Source organism: Pararge aegeria, chromosome 16, assembly GCF_905163445.1.
Source record: "Pararge aegeria chromosome 16, ilParAegt1.1, whole genome shotgun sequence".
Classification (NCBI taxonomy): Eukaryota; Metazoa; Arthropoda; class Insecta; order Lepidoptera; family Nymphalidae; genus Pararge; species Pararge aegeria.
Window position 1 is genome coordinate 12209246 of NC_053195.1, and position 19424 is coordinate 12228669.

At 33.5% G+C, this 19424-nt stretch overlaps 2 protein-coding genes across 3 annotated transcripts; both read right to left on the minus strand.

The window, feature by feature from the left end:
* Positions 1–93: 93 nt before the first annotated feature.
* On the minus strand, positions 94–18963 carry LOC120630747 (gastrula zinc finger protein XlCGF57.1-like). 2 transcript variants are annotated; one of them, XM_039900045.1, is made up of 5 exons: positions 18798–18963; positions 18180–18536; positions 17429–17483; positions 5474–5521; positions 94–2115 (listed from the first exon to the last, which is right to left on the minus strand). In XM_039900045.1, exons 2-5 carry the CDS (start codon positions 18510–18512, stop codon positions 935–937), a joined length of 1617 nt encoding a protein of 538 aa, XP_039755979.1. In that variant the 5' UTR covers positions 18513–18536; positions 18798–18963; the 3' UTR covers positions 94–934. The 2 variants fall into 2 exon arrangements, with proteins under 2 accessions (XP_039755979.1, XP_039755980.1); XM_039900046.1 differs by having other exon boundaries at positions 18751–18963.
* LOC120630748 (gastrula zinc finger protein XlCGF8.2DB-like) lies at positions 8016–11156 on the minus strand. The gene is made up of 2 exons (XM_039900047.1): positions 10322–11156; positions 8016–8956 (listed from the first exon to the last, which is right to left on the minus strand). Exons 1-2 carry the CDS (start codon positions 10449–10451, stop codon positions 8199–8201), a joined length of 888 nt encoding a protein of 295 aa, XP_039755981.1. The 5' UTR covers positions 10452–11156; the 3' UTR covers positions 8016–8198.
* Positions 18964–19424: the final 461 nt, after the last annotated feature.

The following is a 19424-nucleotide window of genomic DNA, read 5'->3' on the forward strand; positions in this document are numbered from 1 at the left end:
TTGGTGGCACAAACTTGAATGCTGCTATGGGCGCAAGTTGGATTATCGCGGTTTAGCCTTCGCTTTAGAGATCAACAAATAAAACACGATACCTTGCTTTATTGAAAACTGTAATGCACTCGCAACTGATATTTGTTGCCGACTATAAATATTGTTACAAAGCACCTTATTACTAGGAACTAAAAGTTTATTATTGCGCGTGACTACTTAACGTGTAGGTATTTAATACCTGTGAAACAACAAAGTAACATCAACAGAAAAATCATCGATCTTGTTTACAATTACCGAGTAAAGAAGGTTCGAAGGGTCAGACAAGTGGTACGAAAGCGGGTGTCTGACGCGACTGAGTTAGTCTGCTCTGAGAACGACTTGAAATAACTTCGAAGTTAAATAAGTGATTAAGTGTGATACATAGTGACCGTAACATACTGGACCACGATTGACTTGCGATTGGAACTGTGTTTTGGATTTCGTAGGGAAGAGCTGATTAGTCTAAGATCCGCAAAAAGAGGTGACTGTGGATAAATATCTGTCATAAAATCGGGTTCAACTATTTTAATTTCCACGGAATCAAGGCCTCGCCTTCTATATTCTACACCGCGATCATGATAGATGGTGGAAGAACTATAACACCCAATGTCTTATCCGTAGAATCGAGCGTACCTACCTACTGCTACCGAACCAGTAGCAATAAGCAAAAGTTAATTTTTTTTTTTTTATTGTAACCTTTTGCTCATTTAAATGTTTGTTGTAATTAGGTCCATTAGGCTTTCTTTCTAGGATAAGAGTCGCCATCAACATGGCTGTCCAGTTTGACAGATATATAAAAATTAAGTTCTCGTGTGCATCTCAACACACAAGCATCCCCGACCTGTTTGGAGAACACTTTATTGCAGTCATCAAAAACAAATGGCAGCGCCTCGCATTGATGGCGTCAGTGATTATTGCGTTCGGCTTTCGAATGTTTCTTTGCAATGTGAGTAGTCAAGTGAGCATTTAAATATCTTTTCACAGCAAATTTGGCATGACAATGTTTACAAACAAAAGGTTTCTCCCCAGTGTGGATTCTCATATGGTCAGCTAGAGGAGTTTTTTTCGCAAATTTCTTCTCACACAAATCGCAGGAATACGGTTTACTTTCCGCGTGAGTTCTCAAGTGAGCAGTTAAATATCTTTTTATTGCGAATTTATGTTGGCATTGCTCGCAAGAAAACGGCTTCTCACCGGTGTGGTGTCTCATGTGTTCGGTCAGATGTATTTTTTGGGTGAACTTCTTTTCGCACAGGTTACAGCAATGCGGTTTATCTGTGTGTATCTTTACGTGATTAGTTAAATATCTGTTTAAAGCAAACTTCATATTACAATAGCTACAAGAAAATGGTTTGACTCCGGTGTGTGTTTTCATGTGGTTTGTTAAATTGTGTCTTAGCGTAAATTCAGAGTGACATACGTCACAAGTGTACGGTTTCTCACCAGTGTGTGTTCTCTTGTGCGTCACTAATCGATATTGATATGCAGATTTGTATGGACAGATATCGCAACTGAACGGTTTCTCTCCAGTGTGCGACCGCATGTGCACCAATAAATACCTTTTACGTGCAAATTTCGCATAACACCGGTTACAAGAATAAGGTTTCGATCCATTATGAAGTCTCATGTGGGATATTAAATTGCCTTTTTGTGAAAAGCTAGCCTGACAGAAGTCGCAAGAATACGGTTTGTCCGGAGGGTGTGTTCTCATGTGTGACGTTAAATGTTGCCGTTGAGTAAATTTAGCCTGGCATAGGTGACACGAATACGGTTTGTCTTCAGGATGACTCCTCATGTGTTCTGATAAACTTTTAATACTTTCAAATTCCTCGGAACACAGGTCGCAAACACAGCGCTTTTCACCCGTGTGAATCCTTCTGTGAGATTTTAAATTATTCTTTTGGGTGAAGTTCTTGAAGCATAGGTCGCAAGAAAATGGTTTCTCCCCCGTGTGTGTCCTCATGTGTAAAACTAGTGCACTTTTGTATTTACAGTCTTTCCCGCAAATATTGCAAGAGTTAAGTTTATTTTTCATAGGTGGTCTACCGCGTTTGTTCTGCGTACATTTCTTCGTGAAAGAAGGGCCTGAAAGGTAAAATTATTAGTTTAAAGAAGTTTATCGGATAAAGATGAGAAAGTAAAGGCATTAGGTGCCCGGTACCAACTTGCATGCGGTGGTGTTTTTTCGATTACAGAAAGACCTACTTAGAATCAAAATAAATCAGTAAAATCTGTTTAACAGTCATACAAATTACATAGCAACTGTTTTTATTTTGCTAGCTTCAAAAACGAACTACAGTTTCAGCAGATTAATTAAATGTTTCAGTTGTAATATTTCGATAAAAATCGTAAAAAGACTGGGCTTCCTACGCTCCGCTCACATCTCATATGAAAGACACTTTGAAATGAAATGAAATTGTACACCTAACAGAAATTAAATTATAAACAAAAACAACACAACAAATTTATCTTATCGCTAAACAGCGATCTTTGCCAGGCAACCCAAAAAAGGAAAGGGAAAAAAAAACACAGACACAAGAGCAGAACAGTTACCAAATTAAAAATAAATATATATATTAATTATTATATCATACAAAGTAAAAGCCTACAACACAAAGAAAAGTGACTCAAAAGCAAAAAAACAAAAAAACTAATTAGGGTGGCGTGACTGCGCGCGCCTAATTTGAAAGGGGAGAGAGTTCCATAGCCGAACAGCTTACAACTGAAAAGGATTTAGAATAGAAAGAAATACTATGGGAAGGAATTTTTAGTATAAGATTTTCTTCAGAACGGACAGAGCGACAGTGAGAATCACTGAGAAACTCAAACCGTTCTTTAAGATATGGCGGAGTAGCTGGATTGAACAGAACACAGTATAAGAGAGACAGAATATGAATATTCCTGCGAAGGCGAATTGGAAGCCACTCAAGTTTGTCGCTTTGCTGTAGACTACCTGATACCTTCGACTAATTATACAACTGCGTATGAATTAGGTCCTTGAATAAACAGAACGGCGTCGACTAATGAGTTGACGCCATTCTGTTTATTCAATGGGCTCTCTTAACGTTAAGAGAGCACCAGGCGTGCCTACGAGATAACCTTGTATTGCCTACTTGACAGTAGAAATTAATCGAAAGCAACAAGCGATCCCGTCCAGCGGGCATTTTCGAATAGCAGTTCGCCGTTTAACTTTATCAAAAAATTAGACGTTCATGGGTATTCTAAGAGATGGCGCTTATTTATTTGTTCGTCGATTTAGTGAAAGATGTTCCATATATTACCAGGACCATATATTTCAATTCAATTATATCGATCCTCTTGCTACGCATTGGGTACCTACCATCTTTCATATCGTGGTTTTAACAATGCAAAGTTTTTTAATAACCTATTAATTTACTAGTACCTATACATTTTTTATGATGACTATTTTGTTATGATATTAAAGTATAGTTTTTATTGTACCCACTCTGCTGATCAAGTTATTTATACAAACAGGATTTGACTCTTTTATAGGTTATAAATTACCCTCAATTGATTTTTACTCTATTTCATGGTAGGTAGGCACGCGGTCAATAGGTAATACGTCGTAACCCACGGTACAATGCATTGCTGAAACCGTCCTATCATCGTTTTAGTAGATATTTATAGACAAACTAGCTGTTGCCACGTTAATAATGGGTTTTCTCACAATCTCCTAAAAACTGTCTGTTTCCTAGGCTAGAAAGCCTATAGCCTAAGTAGCCTCTCAGTCCTTGCAACTAAGTCTATACCAAAAACAATTGATTGTGTGCTAAGTTAGGGCGTACAGGAATGATAAACAAACAAACACACTTTCGGATTTATAATATATAAGCATGAGCAGCCGGTGGACATTGGACAGCTGTGCAAAGAATACTAAGCGCTGAATACCATCCCCGCCATTCAAAAAGCTAATTTTCATAATGTTAATTTGGGTCATATAAATTGGGCGGATAATAATTCAAACAATTTGAGGTACCAAAAATACTATATTTTAAATAGACCAGGTGTATAGATAAGGCATTCAATGTATATCTATCAATACAATTTTAGACAGTTTTTTTGTCGTCCATTAAATCAATACTTTATGTGTTACATCATAAACATTATACTAAAATTTAAAAAAAGAAATGTCATGAAACACTCTACAGAAAACGACAGAATACAGTATAAATAATATCTATATTTTTTTGTATAATAGTATCTAATATACATAAAAACACCTACGATTGATAAGAGCAAAAAAAACCATTAGTCAATCAATGGCAAACTTTAAGTTTGAAGTTTAATTGACTTTAAGCACTTAAATGTAGTAATAAAAAGGCTTTTTTTTATTACTACATTGAAGCAGTTAGTTAGTACGCGAGAAAGTTAAATTTACTGCTAAAAGCTCGTAACTACGATATATAAAAAATATCAAAAACAATTACCACTCACAGCTATACTGTTTTTTGTCATCTATCCGGCCAAAATTAGTAACGACAAAAAAAACCAATGAAATATCGAACGTTCAACAATATTAGTTAGTGTATCAGTCATTAAATCTTAGCACAATTGTTAGGTAATAAACCCTTATAATATCTTATAAGAGAGAATAAAATAAACTTTTGTAGCAACCACTGTTTACAACTCACGAACATTAATATCTGGACTAACTAGTTTACGGATCTGTATAAGAATAATTCCATGCCATGTGGCCCTAATCTTTCGCGGGTACTAAGCGAATATGACTGAGAACGGGCAGCAGCGTTCTCTGTGCTATTACTACCATCTACTGCGATCTCCAACCCGTCTGCCCAGCTTGTTGATTATGGGCACACCCACCCGTTGGGAGGTGCAGCAGTGGAAAATTATAGGCTGTTGACGATGAAGATGATAAGGAAAATCTCATCCAATAAATAGTTACTTCCTTAACTGGCGTGAATTTTCATATGGGAAGCTAAGTCTCTTTTGATCCTACTTTTATATTCACAAACGTTGCAAGAATATGGTTTTTCACCGGTGTGAGTTCTCATATGGAATGTCAAATGTGGTTTTCGAGTAAATTTCCCCTCGCATAAGTTACACGAGAAAGGTTTATCGCCAGTATGAGTTCTCATATGGAAAGTTAAATGATGTTTTCGTGTAAATTCTCTCTGGCATAGCTCACAAGAGAACGGTTTCTCGCCAGTATGAGTTCTCATATGGAGAGTTAAATGGTGTTTTCGAGTGAATTTCTTCTCGCACTGGCCACAAGGGAATGGTTTCTCACCAGTATGCGATCTCATGTGATCAGTTAAATTATGTTTGTGTGAAAAGTTAGCATGGCATATGCAACAAGAGAAACATTTTTCACCGGTGTGTGACCTCATATGCGATATTAAGGTACTTTTGTATTTACAGTTTTTTTCGCAAACATTGCAATAGTGTTGTTTTTTTTTCTTACCAGTCCTACCGCGTTGGATCTGCGTGTACTTTTGCGACAAAGGAGCACCTGAAAGGTAAATATTGAAATTATTAACCATTTTATGCGAATGCCGTTACGTAATTTAAAAATCAGTTTTTTACGTCGATTTTGAGCTACTTATAGAACTCTTAATAATTTTCTATAAAAATGGCAGTTTCAGTACCGTACACCGTCATTAAGACATCCTAGAGTTTTATAACTACAAAAAAAGAGTTAAAGTGAAGTAAGTTCTTTATCTTTCAAACTTAACTCTAATAGGGCCTTATTATTAAAATTGGCGTAACATGGGAACAGTAATGCAGTGTTCGCGCCCTGACATTTAAAACGTGCTTTTTTTATGTTTGACAAATCACTCCATTTGCATATTAATAAACATAACATCGTAATAACATTTTATGTTAAAAATAGACTAAACATTTTATTAGGTACTTTGAGTTACACCTTGTTTAGGTCATAATAATTTTAGTCATTACTACTATTATCACTAACATAATAATCGTTTGTTAATAATGTAGAGCATCCCTTTTGACCCCTGTGTAACCATCAATAGGAAATTTATAAAACCATTTCTCGTAGATTTATAACGCAATTTGCAACTCAATCCACATGTACATTTTGTGGATTGAGTTGTTTGGATCATTGGATCATTTTAGTGCCAAATTGGCAAAGAAGCTCATTAATCATTTTTTTTTATTAGATAAGAATATACAAACATAAATAACTCAAAAGTAACTTTCAGTTATTTTTAGTTCATTTACTTTACGATAGCATTAGTGATGATTGATGGATTAAATCTATTGAGTTTAATGCATCGTCATTTTACTTGAGGTACAATAACAATAGAAAACTCTTTATTAAAAATGAAAAGCATTGTTTTTTACATATTATTTATTTTTTTAATTTCAAAACAAAGGAATCTAAAATATATACAACGTTTGAGTGTAACTTACTGAAACAATCGATTCGTAAACAAAAAAGTAAAAAAATATCGGTCCAGGAAAGTAAAAGTATGTCAGCGTTACAGCCATAGTGTGATAAAAACTCGAGCCGTATTTATCCAGCATACTTTATTTTATTCAGCACATAAATAAATTTCAGGTTTGTAGATAACTCATACAAATATTAAGAAATTGGTGCCACGAATATCTCGACTAATCTAAATTGACAGGTTTATGGTCTATTATTTTCTACACAACGTTGTGGGAAGGATAGCAATAATTTAAAGTGAGTTTAGACATTTGCGTACAACCAAATCGGCACCAATATTTGCCTAGGCCAGAGTGTGTGCTACATAATTTATAACAAGCTTATAAATATAAAAAATGTATAGTCTAGCACTATACAATAATAAGTATATTATAGAATTTATGGCCCTCATTGACGCAGGGTGTCGGGTCTATCCACTCTTCAAGGAGAGGTTTGTACCCATAATGGAATGTAATAAATACATAATTTTATAAGCAAAATACTTAAAACAAACGTAAAACTTAACTTATACATCTACATCCACCATTTTCTTTCAAACGAATTTTAAGTCAATTAGTTACCAAAAATAGAGAAATGTTATATGAGTTTGTACTTTACAGTCGCTAAGCTCAAACAAATGTGTAAAATGAAGTTTGTGTTATACGTGTAAATTCAATTTGTTTTAATATTTCAATCGGTCACGTTGCGGTCACTATATATTATGTGCCCATTATAACAATAACAAAAAGTAATAACTAAACAATAAACAAAAACAATAAACACAACAAACTATAAACTTACAAGGAATAAACCAAAATTGCCGGAACATCCAAAGAAATATCCAAGTGTCCATATTATCTTGTAAATAAGGTATACAATCAATATTGAAAGCGGTGCACACCTGGGTACGCTTACCCGGCGAAAATTATCTCATAAAAATCTATAATGTGATAAAAATTATGTTTTCTTTAAAACATTATGCCTGTTTTAACACTGGTTGAATAAATATATTATAACAGAGATGTACAAAATGTAATAAGTCTAAAATCTTTTACATTCGACGATATTAATACAATTTTATTGACTGTTGATTTAACAGAAATCTGTCATTTTTATGACCCAATTACCTAACGATTATAAAATCAGCCCTTAAGCAATAACAATGCCAAGACCGTGGCAAAACTATATTGTATTTCCATAGCGTTTATTTTTGTAACAAGTTCGGCAAAGACTGTCCATATCGAACCTACCGTGTACTTTGTGTTCGAACTAGAGAAGCCAAACTTTCATTAATTTTATCTCCAATTTTTTTTCATATTTGGAATTGCATAGGAACAGTGTAATGAAATTATTTTTGTAAATTTCCTCTCAAATAGGTCACATGAAAAAGGAACTACGAGTTCTCATGTGGTTTAAATGGTGGTTTTTTTAGTAAATTTCATGACATAATATGTCACACATAGAAGGTTTATCTGTTATGAAAGCTATAAAATTAACGAGTTTAATTATGATAATTAATGAAGTGTATATAATAAAATAAGTATACAATCTTTTATACTGAAATATTTTAAAACAACTATATAATATAATACTTAAGATTTTTTGATTGTTGAATTCTCAGATATTTCTCATATTCATCAGTTATCTTAAGATTGAAAAATCAGTCTTTAACACACCAAGGCCGAGGGAAAACCATAGTATTCCCACAGCTTTTATTTTTGTACAACTTTCTTAGTGTTCAATCTTGAGAAGCCAAACTTTCATTAATACTATTTCCAGTATGAGATCTCATATGAACAGTGTAATGACTTTTTTGTGTAAATTTCCTCTGACATAAGTCACACGAAAAAGGTGTCTCACCACTATGAGTTCTCATGTGTACAGTTAGATTATGTTTTTTGGTAAATTTCATCTCACAAATGTCACATACAAAAGGTTTCTCATTAGTATGAAGTTTCATGTGAGCATTTAAATGATTTTTAAGCGCAAATTTAACATGGCATATGTCACAAAAATAAGGTTTCTCCCCAGTATGGGTTCTCATATGTGTAGTCAAATAATATTTTCTGGAAAACTTAACCTGACATATGTCACAATGATAAGGTTTTTCACCAGTATGCGTGTTCATGTGTGTGGTTAAATGATATTTCTTCGTAAATCTAACCTTGCATATGTCACAACAATAAGGCCTCTCACCAGTGTGCGTCTTTATGTGGGTAGTTAAATGATTTCTTTGGGTAAATTTACGATGGCATTGGTCACATGGATAGGGCTTCTTTCCAGAATGAGTTCTCATGTGTGTAGTTAAATTAGTTTTATGAGTAAATTTCATCTGGCATAACTCACAAGAAAAAGGTTTTTCACCGGTGTGTGTTCTCATGTGTAAAAGTAAGACACTTTTGTATTTACATTTATGCTCGCAAACATTGCAAGAGTGCGATTTCTTAGTAGATTTGCCGTGTTGGACTTGCATACATTTCTTCGGCAAAGTAGTGCCTGGAAGGTAAAATTGTTATTAACCAAAAAAAAAAAAGTTCGTGGTCTTTTGGGGACACCAGTTCCTTATGTACGAGCATAAATTTTTTATTTTGATTTTTTTGTCAATAAAAATATAGTCACCATCTTGTTTTGCCCTGTCATACATGTCTTTCTACCGTCATACTTTCAATTTAATCAAGAAATTCTAGAAAATTTGGGTTATTTTGGCAAAAGAGGTTATAAGCATCCTCAGGAGATGTTGTCTTTACAAGGAATCATTGTTTCGACCTAAGTCTGCGGTGAACCTATGAAAATTTACAGAACAAACTGATGGCTTGCGATATGAGATAGTAGAAATAGTTACGCGTAACGAAACAACGTTATACGTTAACGCCTCCATACTCATATTTTTCGGAACGAACTAACTATTTGCGATCTTGAATTTTAATATAAAAATAATTCATACCTACCTGCTTGTACGTAAGGTACAGTGCCTTTAAAAAATCAGTTACATTTTGAATTAAGATGTTTCATTGAATTATGATTTTAATAACAAATAATTAGTAGAGTTGAATTATTTATCAGGATATTAGATCTTCATTCATATGCCAAATAATTAAAATATCAAAATATTCAGGAAATTACCTAATGCAATGAGGACCTTAAAAATTAACAAACATCAAATAAAATTTGGAGATCCACCGAGGGCACACGTTATTTTTACTTTTGGCATTAAAAACCATAACATTTTTTACCTTATAAAAACACATTTTTGAATAATTTACTGATAATTGTTTTATCGTCTTGTATCGTCGATTGCTTTAAACTAACCGATCTACAGACATTATCAGTTCACCAGTCAGTTAACATCCCACTACTGGCACAGGCTTCCTCTCACATAGAGGGGAGAGGGTTGTATAAAATAGACAAATATCCTTGCTTCAATTGCTTTATTAAAAAGTTAAGTACAGTCATTTTAGAACAATTTTTCGCATCCTTAATACCTAACTAAAGAATATTATATCAGCAATATTTTTTTTTATCAACATAACACTGTTTAATGATATGTCTATGTGCATATTTCAACAAGCGTACACTTAAAAGAAAACTCTTTTATGAAAACAAGCATATCAAACAATCTTTAATACAAAAAACAATGTAGCTTGAAAGTATCAGTTCCCCTGTGTAAAACGAGTGCCTTTTTTCTCACTGACATAAGACAAAACAAAAATGAAACAACCTAATATAATCATCAGGTAAGTTAAATGGACCTTAGTTGAAATTAACTTGGCTTTATAGTGTTGTGAGTTCTCATGTGAGTGGTCAGAAGATATTTTCTCGTAAATTTAACCTGACATATGTAACAGGAATAAGGTTTCTCACCAGTGTGACTTCTCATGTGGTCAGTTAAATGATGTTTGAGTGTAAATTTTACCAGACAACGGTCACAAGAATAGGGTCTCTCGGCAGTGTGTGTCTTCAAATGGGCTGTCAAATGATTATTTTTGAGCATACCTTAACTGACATACATAACAAGTGTAAGGTTTCTCACCAGTGTGGGTCCTTTTGTGATCAGTTAAATTACTTTTATTTAAAAACATCTTCTGGCATAGCTCACAAGCGTAATGTTTCTCACCAGTATGGGTTTTCATATGAAAATTCAAATGACTTTTCTGTGTAAATAATTTCTGACATAAGTGACAAGAAAACGGTTTCTCGCCAGTATGAGGCCTCATGTGTAAAGCTAGAAAACTTTTGTATTTACATTTATAGCCACAAATACTACAAGAGTAAGTAATTAACTTCTTCGGCAAAGGAAAGCCTGAAATGTAAAAATATTTGCTTTATAAAAACTGGATACAGTGCATTTAAGTATTCTCATTGAATATATTACATCATCAGTTTAACTAGCAGCGGCAGATCAGAATATTGTTGTCTTCACCCCTCCCTTATACCACGGATGTTGTATTAGGCGACTAAGGGAATATAAAGGATACCGTGCAGCAGCATCCTCTAAACTATTACTACCATCTACCACTATCACGAACCCGCCCGCGCAGCGGGCCAGACAGCCATTCTGACACTCCATTCTAATTTCTATTTCTAATTCTAACTAGTAATAATGTTTCTACCTATATATAAACACAGCTAGATCCCACTTCTGATGTATCAATGTTTTATTCGCATTTATGGAGACTTCATTGGCTCTATTAATTTATAAGGGTAAGGGGTCTGGGTCTCAATTTTTATTTTTTTTGCCTCTGGTAATGTGTTCTGCGTAGCTTTAAGGATAATATTATGTTATGTGGTAATCATCAAAGTTATACTTTCATGCAATTTAGCGTTTGTAGACTGTAATGCTCCCTGTAAATCAGCAGGCTACCATCTTAGACTGCATCACCAGTTACCATTATTTGAGCTTGAAATTTTTCATTAATAAGTAAAAGTATATCAATAAAATACTTACAAGGTAATTTGTGAGTTTTCGTATAACACTAAATTGCATTAAAATGCTAAACACAAAAAAAAATCGCCACTTTTTACAAGAACTGCCAAGTTTTACACCATGTACTTGTATAAGGTATATAAAATTTGAAAGTAGCAACCCGGCTTTGCATGTTTATAAATTATTAAAAAATTACTGTTGCCTTTGATTACAAAAGAACTTGTGAATGTTTGGATTTTTTTTGCTACTTAAGAAAAAACTTAATTAGCCTTTTTCAACGGTCAAGCTGACATGTCGTATAATCAGCTGCTCGTATTTTATTTATAATTTAAGTTTTAATTTTAGTCTTAATATTCGTAAAACTGTGTAAATTATTTGTAAATAAGTGTTTGTTCATTAGATAAGTAGTCATAAAAAGTGTAATCAACTCAGCGAGCACAAAAAGCGAACTATCCATGTGACAGGAGGTTCGTTCGGCGAGAATTCAAAATCGAACGTCTGTAACGACGTATGATTTACGTTCAAAGGATTTTACTGGGGAGTATTGCTTTTATTTTCTTTATCGTTCTCTGTTATCACGTTATATTATCCCGCTAGCTATTAAATACATTACTCCCTACACAGTACATTCTCGTTGATCACGAGACACGTCCCTATATACACTCTGACAAAATCATTCTTGCTTTACTTGACGGATTTGTGGAAGTGAAGAAAAAGAATTATTGAAACTGTCTCAGACAACATTTACAGCATCTACTCATGCACACCTTATGATATAGGTCACTGTTCTAGTAATCTACTTTAGTAATTAATACATTTTAGAAATAACTTCAATAGTCAGCGCAAAAAATAGTATTTGTAACTGTTGGATATGCCAAACTAGTATGTTTTTATATTTCTAATCAGATCTTTAATATACTCTGTTTAATACTAATTTGAATCCTACTTTTATTCCTTTGGTCTCTCTCTTCTGTAGGTCATCTATTTTCCTTCACTTACATACACTGTTTGGTGTGTTTCAGAGACAAGTTCTATAAAATGGCTCCTCCAATGTTAACCAGAAGAGCGGCTGCATTGGAAGAGCAATTGAAACTAAAGAATGCCCTCCGTGAACTCAAGTCACTCAAACAAGTAAATGCTGACTTGGTGAGGGAACAAGATGACAGTGAAGTTGAACTGAGAGCAATTATAGCCAAGAACTCCCAACTGAAAGGTGAACTAGCAGAGTTAAACAGTGCACACAATCTGGTCATAGAGGAACGCGACCAACTCCAGAAGGCAGTCAGCTCATTTGAACAATGCATATCAACCTATGAAGAAGCTCTAGGGAAAATTTCTATGTTGGAGGGAGAATTAAGTAGGGCATGTTCAACAATCAATGACCTTCAATCACAATTACACAGTGCTGAAACACTATCAACAAATAATCTGTACGATGAACTTGTTGCTTCATCCTCAACAATGCCAATGTGTATCGATCTGACTTGTGATAGTCCTTGTATTAAAAACCCCAAGCCTCAGCAACATTCCTGTTTCTATTTAAATAGCCATAACAAAATAAAAAAATACATTAAAATAAGTAAAATAATTAAAAAAACTCAAACTTTAATAAAAAAACAAAGGGCTGGCACAAAAAACCTGGCATTAAGAAAGGAACGCTCAGTTTTAGTAAATAAATTAAACACCCTTTCATTATCCTCTCAGAGAAGTAGAGAAAACTATGAAAGTGAAATTCAAAGCCTCAATGATGTAATTAAACAATTGGAGGACTCACTTAAAACTGTAACCATTAAATATGAGCTATCACAAAGGCAGATTGATGAACAAATTCTGGCAGCTGATGAGTTGTTAGCCCTAGGTACCTACAACATGGCTCGCTTTGAGTCTTTAGCAAATAAATGTAACTGTACTCATGAGATACCTATGACTAACCTAAAATTATGTGATACAGTATCTTCCAACCAATTAGAAACATGCCTGGAGCAGTGCTCAACTGTCATACCAGACCCTTCACCTTTATTAAAAAGTATGCCTGAAAAACAGACAATTATATTTTCCGACATGTTAGGTAAAGGTTTTGGACCTATTATGAACCATTACCTTGATCACTCAGTGACTAATAGATGTTCACCGGGGGCTAGTTTCGATTATCTTATTAATAGTTTGAATAGTGACTATTTAGATGTAAATAAAAATGTTGTTCTCTTAATAGGAGACAGTTTGAATGTCAAAAAGCATCAAATTATAAAATGCATTGATAAATTACTAGCTTTACATAGTAAAACTCAATGTAAATTCGTTATGTGTGCCTTTCCTTACTGTGGCACATTTAGTTCAAAGCAGAATGAACATATTTATAATTTAAATTTATTAATTTATAACCTGACATGCCGTCATAGTGACGCAGTTTTTTATTTTGACATCAATAAATCCATGTCATCCCTATTGTCTAGAGATAGTTTAATTTTATCTAAGAAAAGTAAGCATCACTTGGCATCTTTACTAGCTTACAACTTAAATGATACTGTTACAAGTATTGTAACTAAGTCTATTGACACCTCTACATATTGTACTTCAAGTACCACCAATATTTCTAATATTGACCCTAGTACTTGTTCTAGTACTATAATTAATTCAAATAGTTATTTAAACTAGACAGTGAGACAACGGGGAAGCTCTGTAATATGAACATTGTACATCAAAACATACAGAGCTTCACCGGCAAAGAATTAGAAATAGAACTGTTTGTTGAAAAATTCAATATACACATATTGTGTATAACTGAGCATTGGCTCACTGGAGCACAAATAGCAGTTAACATCAATAACTTCAAAATGTCAAGTGTGTTCTTTAGAAAGACTGCTATTCATGGTGGATCCTTAATTTTTGTACGCAATAATATAACATGTAAGGAGCGAAAAGATATAGTTAGTCTTTCTGTGGAGCGCATAATTGAACTGTCTTGTGTGGAGCTGGAGCGTTTTATAATAGTGTGTGTGTACCATCCCCCCTCAGGTGATTTCAACCAATTCGAGGATGTAATGGAAGATGTCCTTAAGCGATTGTGTATGTCTACTAAAAATGTAATAGTATGCGGGGATTTCAATGTTGATATCTTATTACATAATACTACTACGACTAGGTTGTTAAACTTATTTAAATGCTTTAATTTGAATAATGCTTTCGATGAACCTACTAGAATCACAGCAACTTCAGCATCTTGTTTAGATAATATTTTTTTAAACTGTGATATCTTAGGTAAATCGATATTAAACAATTTAAGGTCAGATCATTGTGGCCAACAAATTACTGTTGTTGGTACAAATAGAAATAAACATATTGTTAAGTACAGGCCGATAACTCAGAGTAAACTGACGCGATTTGAAGGTGAAATATCAGCCAAAATTCCTGCTCTCTTTTTTGAAAACTGTCATCCCGACAATCTTTATCGTACGCTTTTCAATGAAATAGAAAGTGCATTTAATAAAGTATTTACTTTTAAATACATAGATTCTAATAAAAAAATGAGGTTTAGTGATTGGGCGACAATAGGCATTTACAAAAGCAGGGATAAGTTGTATGAGCTATATGATGAAAAACAATACAATCAGACTCCAACCTTCCTTGAATATGTAAAAAGTTACTCCAAAACATTTAAAAATGTTTGTAGACAAGCTAAGTCGCTATACATTAAAGATCGGATAGTAAAATCTGAAAACAAAATACAAACAACCTGGAAAATTGTTAATAATGAATCTGGGAAAACTAAATCTCGAGACGGAAATTTTGAATTAATTATTAATAATAATATGGTAACTACTGATACAGAAGTTGCTAGTACTTTTGAAAACTTTTTTCAGAATGTTCCTATTTTGTTAACAGATTCACTAAATTCCTCACCTACTGCAGCTCAGAATTTATTAAGAGGCAACATTAATGAGTGCAAAGTTTTATTTCATTTCAAACATATAGATGCATCGGATATCAGTAAAAACTTCAAGTTGTTAAAATTAAAGAAAACAGGTGATATATGGGGAATGTCGGTAAAGGTAATATCTCAAATTATTGACGTCATTGCTCCTCTTTTAGCCATAATTTTCAATGAATGTGTTGATTTAGGTACTTTCCCGAACCTAATGAAACATAGTAAACTCATTCCTCTATTTAAATCTGGTAATAAAAATGATATAAACAATTACAGACCTATCTCAATCTTACCAGCTCTTAGTAAGATATTTGAAAAAATTATATTAAATCAACTCTTATATCATTTTAATGTAAATAACTTACTACACCCTGAGCAGTATGGCTTCACTAAAGGTCGTAGCACAACGGACGCAGGCGCTAAACTTATAAAACATGTTTATGATGCCTGGGAATGTTCACAGAACGCCATGGGTGTTTTTTGTGATCTATCTAAAGCTTTCGATTGTGTTGATCATAAAACCTTGCTTCTTAAGCTAAGCCACTATGGTATCCAAAACGTTGCACTAAATTTGGTTGCCTCTTATCTCAGCAATAGAACCCAAAGAGTTTGCATAAATGATGCAAAGTCTCAGGGTTCAAATACCTCAATGGGTGTCCCACAAGGCTCGATTTTGGGTCCTTTTCTATTTTTAGTGTATATAAATGATCTACCGTACCATGTCAGTGGAACATGCGACATTGTATTGTTTGCAGATGATACATCTCTAATTTTTAAGACTGATAGGAGTAAAGATAACTCTGACGAAGTAAACCGTGTTATGTCGCATGTGTCGCACTGGTTTACAGTTAACAACTTACTTTTAAATGCAAAAAAAACAAAGTGTGTCGAATTTATCTTACCAAATGTAAAGAAAATTGATAAAAATATAATGATAAATGGTGAATCACTAAAAATAGAGACTTCCACAGTTTTTCTGGGCGTGACCTTGGATAATAAGCTACAGTGGGGTGCCCATATAGATTCACTAGCGGGTAAACTAAGCTCGGCTGCCTACGCAGTCAGAAAAATTAGACAGATTACTGACGTTGAAATAGCTAGGCTAGTTTATTTTGCGTACTTTCATAGTGTTATGTCCTATGGAATCTTGTTATGGGGTAAAGCAGCTGATATCGAAACTATATTTATATTGCAGAAAAGAGCTGTACGGTCAATATATAAACTTAAATCACGCGAATCCCTCCGTGAGAAGTTTAAAGAAATAGGCATACTTACTGTAGCTTCACAATATATTTATAACAATATAGTATTTGTAAGACAACATATTAGTCTTTATACACAAAAAGTGGACATAAACAGTCGACTTACAAGAAATGGTCATAAATTAGTGTCATCTGCATATCGTCTGCGTAAGGTACAGGGATCATTTGTGGGATTGAGTATACGCTTTTATAATATGATTCCTAAGGTGATTTTGGACCTGCCAATGCACAAGTTTAAAGAATTTGTTAAAACACATTTATTAGAGCGAGGTTACTATACAATTGATGAATTTTTTAATGACAAGGTTGCTTGGAAGCATCCGGCTCCGCTTTCAGCTCTCACAAGATAGAAAAATGAATGTTAAAATACAAAATGTAAATTGTTGATGTTGGAAAAGAGCAACTGCTGAGTTTCTTGCCGGCTTCTTCTCGGTAGAATCTGCCTTCCGAACCGGTGGTAGAATCACTACAAACAGACAGACTTGACGTTTCAAAAGTGCTTATATTAGGCCTACTTGAAATAAATGAATTTTGAATTTTGAATTTTTGAATTTCAACCGACTTAAACAAAAGGTGAAGGTTCTCAATTTGACTGTATATTTTTTTTTGTTTTGTATATTTGTTACTCAATTACTCCGCAAATTATAAACCTATTTTGATGATTCTCTTTTTTGTTTAGTATGTTATATCTCAGAGGTGGTCCAAACCAAAACTCAGTGTGCAGCACATATCTCCAATCTCTCTAATATCTCTAAAGTTTATGTAGGAAACCGTATTATTACTACTTAAGACATTATGTACAATTCCAGGGTGGATCACCAAGTGATGTTTATTTGTCCAATATAAGCAGCACTTACCATCTTGTGTTTCAGTACAGTCTGCAGGAGCACTTGTTTCAGCAATAGGTTCTATCTGAAATCAAAAATAGCAATATCAGGTGTAGTCTTTTCAAAATAAACACACAACTTTACTAAAACACACAAACTACACAGTATTTTTTGGAAATAATAACAACTTGATAATGCCAATTGAGCAGAGCCAATTGAGAGATTAATCTGATAACGCTGTTTTGGAGAAATGCCATGAATTGACACATAATATATTTTTCAATGATGTTGCATTATTAAGAGTGTATGTTATGCTTTAATAGAGTTTTTCCAATGTATGACTATGACTGACCATACAAAACTTGGAAATTTATTTTCAAGTAGTATTTTTGTTTAATAGAAGTTGGTTACTGGTATACTGTTTACTGTTTAGAACCTGTCTGGTTCAGCGCTGAGTACTGTGGTTTTAAGCTGGAGGTTCTGGCCTGGTTCCCAGTAAAAGCAATTTGGGAATTTATCATCATCATCATGATGGGATGGGAATTTATAATTTCTGAAATTTCTCTGGTCTAGTCTGGTGGGGGGAGGCTTCAGGAGTGGCGAATACAAACAGATGGCTTAAAATGAGTATGACAAGTATGAATGAGTGACCTACATTCAAATAACAAATTCTCAAAAAAAGTGCTTAAATCATCAAAATACCTTAAATAAATATTTATTTAAACAAAAATAAAGTATGTTGAGAAATGGCTGAGATTATTTAAAAATAAAAAAAGCTTACTTTAATTTCTATAGTTGTAGTTCCTGTAGACACAAATTCAGTTGGTGTTGTTTCTGTGATTCCAGATAACTCTAGTTGTTGGTGTAATTGAGTATTTTCTTCACTTGGCTCAGTCTTAATTGGCTTTAAATGTTTAATATTGCATTTTTGGTTGTTTGAATCATCAGCATCCAAGTGAGAACTGGTATTGGTGTTGGAGAGCTCTTCTTTTGGTATAACTAAGTCTGTTTCGTCATAGAACTCTTTCTTTATAGTGATTTCTATGTCTAATATTTCCTCCTTAGGTTTGAGAAGGCCTTCAGTAAATGTAGACTCCTCAGGTGTCTCCTCCATCTTGAAGCACTTATGGTGAGTTTTCTGTAAAATAAAAATAACTATCAAAAAGGTCAAAAAACCAAGAAGAACCGTAAGTGTTAATGCGCACTGGGATCTTTAATCTCAACTTTTTAGACAAGATTTTAAAATCGCTTTGAAATACTGTTTTTGTTGCAAATGTGAGCACTTCCTGAACCCATACGTAGCAAAAATTGCTATTAATATATATAAATTTAAATATATAAATTGAGCTTACAAAAGAGGACAAAATTTGTGTTGGGTACAAAATTTGTATATAACAACCTAAATAATGAAATGCTTTTCGAATATATCCGTTTGGAAAATATTCACAACAGTTGTATTTATATCACACTTCATAACAGGACACGGGATAGCAGTTTAGTTAGGTATATTTTATTTCTTCTTCTTTGAGTTACTTTTTGTCATGCTTATTTTATTTACTGTTCATATTTTCATTTTAATTGATAGGTACCTATTTACAAGATAGGTAGGTAGGTAGTAGGTATTTTAATTTTTTTCTTTATTTTTGCCAAAGGCAAAGGTATATCATCGTACAGCCAACGGTTACTTACCTGATTTTTAACATAAAAATTATTTATGTTAATATTCTGTGGAGTTTTTTTGTCTTGTTTTGGTAAATTTAAGTACCATACGTAATTATTATTACCCGTTCAACTTTTTTTGACGCTTGTATAGTCACCATGTGGTCACTAACTTGTTTTTAGTGTAATCGATTGATACAATTTAATTCTGCATTTTTTGCATTTTAATATATTATGAATCTAGTTTCTGAAAGCGATAGACAGAAATAAAAGTTATAAACTAAGGGAGTAAGGAAGGGTTTTCAAGTTAAAGACACAACTTAGCATTTAGGTCTATAAATAAGAATAACTCGCATTATCTTTTTTG

Excerpts from the sequence above, each read along its gene's own strand:
- LOC120630748 (XM_039900047.1), bottom strand. The coding sequence starts at position 10,451 with ATGCTCAAAAATAATCATTTGACAGCCCATTTGAAGACACACACTGCC. Across the intron at positions 8,957-10,321 it reads CCACATGAGAAGTCACACTG|GCACTACTTTGCCGAAGAAA; the intron begins GTGAGAAACCTT and ends TTTACCTTCCAG.
- LOC120630747 (XM_039900045.1), bottom strand. The coding sequence starts at position 18,512 with ATGGAGGAGACACCTGAGGAGTCTACATTTACTGAAGGCCTTCTCAAA. Across the intron at positions 17,484-18,179 it reads CTACAACTATAGAAATTAAA|ATAGAACCTATTGCTGAAAC; the intron begins GTAAGCTTTTTT and ends TTTTGATTTCAG. Across the intron at positions 5,522-17,428 it reads CTGTACTGAAACACAAGATG|GTGCTCCTTTGTCGCAAAAG; the intron begins GTAAGTGCTGCT and ends TTTACCTTTCAG.